The 5,297-nt window shown below is 42.1% G+C and overlaps 1 protein-coding gene across 1 annotated transcript; it reads right to left on the reverse strand.

Moving 5' to 3' along the window:
* Positions 1-1,011: 1,011 nt before the first annotated feature.
* LOC122052725 lies at positions 1,012-2,201 on the reverse strand. Its single transcript, XM_042614400.1, has 2 exons — positions 1,315-2,201; positions 1,012-1,228 (listed from the first exon to the last, which is right to left on the reverse strand). Exons 1-2 carry the CDS (start codon positions 2,064-2,066, stop codon positions 1,171-1,173), a joined length of 810 nt encoding a protein of 269 aa, XP_042470334.1. The 5' UTR covers positions 2,067-2,201; the 3' UTR covers positions 1,012-1,170.
* Between the last annotated feature and the right edge of the window lie 3,096 nt (positions 2,202-5,297).

Here is a 5,297-nt window from a genome sequence, read left to right on the forward strand (position 1 = left end):
GATGTGACAGGCGCCAGCGCCGGAGGTGGAGGAAGTGGCCTCCCTCTTCTTGGTAGTGGCGGAGAGAAAAAACGCGGAAGCCCCCTCCCCAACAGTCCCACTTCCTTCTCCTTAATGGCCTACATAGTGGAATCACGAAATTACCCCTCCTCCCCCTCCTAATTACTATTTTGCCATCAGGACATATCTATATCATACACTATTATTATCTCCCTCAAAGTTATTTTTTAGCAACTTAGCAGTCGGCTATAAATTGACCTTATGATTTACCTCCTTTCACATAACTTAAGAACGGACTATAAGTGATACTTGGGATGAGCATAATCAACTTTTACTACAATATACACTATTATTATAATTATCTACACTTTTAATATATCAAAATAATATGGTTAAACTTGACCACAATTAATAAGTATTATTGTCCCATTACAACTATTTATCCTTCTCTTATTCGTTGATGTATCCTAATTGATCTAAAAGGATGATACAATGGATTTTGGAACCAAAACAAATTGGTTGAGGTGTAAAAACCTTCCATTTTCGTTATCCAATCTTCCATTTTGGTGGAACCCTATATAATAAAGGTATTAAAGCCTTATTCTCAAGTTTAAGTTGTATCCTATTTTAGCCTTATCACAAATTTCCATTCGATCATTCCCTAAACTTATGTTGGGGTAGTTAGCGTTCATGGGATTATTTTAGCACTACTTACTCGTGCGATAATTAGATAATTGAATGAAATTCTAAGATATTACAATCCTTAACCTCCTCGCCCTGTCTTCCTGTCCTTTGGTTCCTTTTAGAAGCTAGTTGGCAACTTCAGCTCTATCTAAGTTTACTTTGATTTGCAAATCAGTTTGGAATCAATAAACTACAAGTTTGTCTAAACCTTTTGTCGATTTAATTGTGGCTATTTAGCTCCGGGTTATAGTGCTCTCTAGCATAGATCGATCGAACTTCTTGCTGATTCGATTGGGTTTCTGAAAGATAGATGTCTGAAACTATGAATTGATGCTCAAACTGTGCCACTGATGCAACTTTTTCTTTGATAATTTCTACATTATTTTACATATCATTTTAAGCTCACAATACTTGCCTCTATAAGGCAAAACACCTAAGAACTTACAGCCATAATCATGGCATCCAACAGTCAAACAGGGAGCTCCTTCAATCCATGTCTCCAGCTGCGTTCCTCTGGAAGAAACAGTAGCAGTTGCCCGTTCTCCTGGAATCCAGCGCAAGATTTTCAGTGGTTGTTTTGGAAGATGCAAGATTATTTACTAGATTTTGAGAGTTGAGAAAGAACAGTACTGTTTGTTTCTGCTTCTGCTGTAGGCGGTGATGGCGGCGGCGGCGGTGGTGGAGCTGCTGGTGCTGCTGCCGGTGGAGCTGTTGCTGCTGGTGCTGCTGCTTCCGATTCCGCCCAAACCGCTCTTGTTCAGCCGCTTCCTCCGATCTCCGACAGAAAAGGGGAAGCGCATCCCGAGAAGGAGACCCCCAGTCGCCGCCGTGCTCTGTTTCCCCTGCATCTTGCTCTTCTCCTCCCCTTCATCTTTACTCTCTTTTCCTTCCACCAGCAGTCCTCGATCCTCCACCATGTCCCTCAACGACAGCTCGTACTCCGACTCCGGCAGCCCCCTCACCAGCTCCAGCATCTCCTGCCGGTACCGAGCGATCTCCTGAGCTCTCGCCGTGGGGCCCGCGCGCCTGCCGTGCCACGTGGGAGAATTACCGGAGTTCTTCCACAGCGTCGGCGAGGAAGTCCCGTAGCCATCGTCGTCCTCGGCCTGATCCGCCGACAACCACCCGTGCCTGACGTATCGCGGGGAGCTGCTGCTCATCAACGGCGTCGCGGTACTTCTCCGGGTCCACGCGCCGACGCTGCGGCCGTGGGATCGGTCGAAGTACCCGCCGCGATTGGCTTTGATTCTTTCAGCCCACGCCATGTAATCGCTTCCGTCCCTACCGTCTCCCCCATCGCCGCCTCTGCGCGGTTTCGGATTAGAGAAGGTGAAATGGCTGCTGAGGACGGAGGATTCGTCCTGGAACAGATCAGGGACCATGAGTGAGCTGCGAGAGGAGAGGAAGAGGAACGATGGACGGAAAGCAAGAATTAAAGCTCCGCGCTTTTGATCGCTACGGTGGTGTTGACGGCTGTGGAGTCGAACCACCGCAAGCCCATTAGTCAGTCACACGGCTTCTAGATGATGCATACGTAATCAATCGCAACAACTGGAGATGTTATTTTTCTATCGCTAGATCCTCATTTTTCTCGGATCTTCCTTCCCTTCGCCACCGAGCGACAATTGGCTGGACGTGTGGAAATTCTCCAACCCTCATTTCTTCAATCCTCCAGTGCGGAGCCACTTGGACTTCCACGCGGCCACGAATCGGGATAGATTCCAACTTCAAGATTTGGAGAAATAAGGCAAAAACGACATTGCGCGGAGACCTGAACGAAGTCGTTCAACGGGGTTAGCGCAGTGATGGAATAATTTGGTCCAAAGAAATTTAATATAAAAATTAATTCAATGAAAATAAAAATAAAAATAACAATGAACAGGACGTCCCAAATTATGCCATCAAAACGACGCTTATAAATCATTACTAAAAATGATAATTTCAGTTAGATTCATTGATTATTTTTTAGGGTCGATCTAGTCTTACGAAAATTTTCTATCAGTCAACAGGATAAATCGGAAAGTGTACGCGACAGACAGTTCAGAAGCTCAACATCTTTTAGTTACACCCCCATTTAGAGAAAAATTCTTATAAATACGTCATAGCTGAGTTTTGAACCGTGAGTACCTGGATGACAATCTGTAGGGATGTAAACGAGCCGAACAGAATCGAATAGTATTAGGCTCGAGCTCGGCTCGTTTAAGTTATATTCGGGCTCGAGCTCGGCTCGAGCTCGAATCGAGCTTTTATCACAAGACTCGAGCTCGGCTCGTTTTAGAATTATCAAGCTCGCGAACAGTTCGAGCTCGGCTCGTTATTAGTTCGATTATCAAAGTTAACGAGCCTGACTCGTTAAGCGAGCTCAGGCTTTTTCTTTGGCTCGTTTTAGAGTTCGTTTTTTTGGCTCGTTTTAGAGCTCATTTTTTGGCTCGATTTAAGTCTCATTTTAAGGCTCGTTTTTTTGACTCACGAGTCTATAAACGAACATGTTCGCGAGCTCATGAGCTGAATATCCTTAAGCTCGAGCTTGGCTCGATAAAACTGTCGAGCTCAAAATCGAGCTTGAGCTCGGCTCGATAAGATAAACGAACGAACTCGAACGAGCTTTTTACCGAATCGAGCTCCGAATAGCTCGCGTACCGTTTAGTTCATTTACATCCCTAACAATCTGGATGTCTGATGTGGTCCTTTTCAGATGCTACTAGGCATATCAAAATTAATAAAGATCGGAAACTATTAAAACTCAATAAAAAAAGATGTAGTCCAGAGTCCCGAGTTATATTTTCTAAGGATAATTAGAAAATGTGTGTAAATTCCAGATACAAAATTCTTTTGTTTGGATTTTCTGTTTGAAAGTGAAATTTATCAATCCCTAGCTTAAAATTCTTATGTCACCCAAATGCTACTCTTATTAAGCTTGATCAGTCTTACAAGTAGATATGCAAAATTATTGCCATAACATTGCTAAACTCAACTTCATCATCAAAGTTTCAGATGCAATAAAACGGATCTTAAACTTAAGCACAGAATCAAACGGATGAGCAATTGAATTGCAAACTCAAATGAAATACTAAAACAAAATTTCTAGCTGCAATTACTTGTCATTGTCAGAATCTAATGGGGTTGTGATGATATGAAACAGAAAACAATTTCTAGCATTAGATCTAAGAATTAAATCCAGGATCTAGGTTAAGTAAACATTCCACAAACTAAGTTCATCAATCTTCTCCCTTCTCTCTGTCGCCACACAGAAACATCATTAGAAAACTCCCTTCAAGCAATCGGTAGCGAGATTATGAACTCCATGCTAACTCAGACGTCGTTCATAGCTCCCGGAGAACTCCCTTCAAGCTCGCAATTGACTGAATTTAGCAGCGTGCGAAGAATAGGGGAATGAAATTCGGAATCACTTGTTCAGATAGATTCTGAAGTCGCGGATGAATGCGAAGATGAAATGGAATCGGGAGAATCGAGAAAACTCCGTCGGCACCTTCATTTGACGATGGAAGCATCAAATCGGGGAAACACCCTCTAATCTACGACTGGATGATGATTGCGGAATTCAAAATCATGAACAGGGAAACTCCCTCTGTTGCGCCCTAGCTCCTTGATCACTGATCGCCGGATGGCTTTGAACTTGCCGCCGATGATGGAATTGGATCTCAGATCTAGAATGTGGAACGAAACTTGCATCGTCGTGTGAAGATCGCGAAAATGGCACAGTGAACAGTAGCACAAGCCATTGTTCACCATGCCGGCTTCGCATTTTAAACTCTACGTCGAACCAGTGAACAGTGTTTGGTTCGGGTTCAACAGTGGTTGATCACATTAGATTGGGTCACATGGCTTGGGTCTAGCTGGTTTACATGGTCTTAGCTACTCTTCTTAGTTACACAAACCCAACACCTCCTCAAATAAGCTCAAATCCCTTACTCCATAAATCCCATTAAGTTCCTACAAAAACGAAGCAAAAATCATGAATATAAAGCAATAAACGAAATCAACTTCAAATATTCTATGATTTGTAAATCCGCCTAACAATTTGATTTATCAAAACATTAGCTCCCAAAAAATTATACAATAGCTATCAATATGATGTGCCCAATAAGTCATCTATCAAAAGCCCTCACACTTATTCTTGCATGTTTCATGCCAGTCAAGAAGTCTAAAGAATCTACTTTAATTCTACCCCCCTAAACACATTTCTCAACATGATTAGAGAATAGAAAAGGAAAAGTATCTAAGATTGTCAAATTCCAAAACTCAAGCATTCATGGACATCACATTTAATTCTCGATTACCAACATACTAATTTCCATCTTTCATGAACGAATTGAAAATGATAGCACTCTACTCTCACAAGATAAAGATTTTTGTGGCTCTCATTCTAATTCAAAATGTGATCTATGATAGAGGGCACTCAAGCTACTCATGCTTCTTGTACTACCATATGCTTGCTTATCTTATATTCTCCACTATGATCATGAATATCAATCACCTTATAAAGGTAGAAAAGGTATGAACAACTATACTCGGAGTTTTAATTAAAAGCAAACAAAGATAGAAAGAATTAGTTCAAATGCTAGTGGAAGATATGGGTACAAGAGCATGCT

Source organism: Zingiber officinale, chromosome 3A (assembly GCF_018446385.1).
Source record: "Zingiber officinale cultivar Zhangliang chromosome 3A, Zo_v1.1, whole genome shotgun sequence".
NCBI lineage: Eukaryota > Viridiplantae > Streptophyta > Magnoliopsida > Zingiberales > Zingiberaceae > Zingiber > Zingiber officinale.

What these genes read in the sequence shown, in the direction of transcription:
- LOC122052725 (XM_042614400.1), bottom strand. Translation starts at nt 2,066, where the DNA reads ATGGTCCCTGATCTGTTCCAGGACGAATCCTCCGTCCTCAGCAGCCAT. An exon ending in AGCAGAAGCAGAAACAAACA is followed by an intron (nt 1,229 to 1,314) that starts GTACTGTTCTTT and finishes GCTGGATTCCAG; the next exon opens with GAGAACGGGCAACTGCTACT.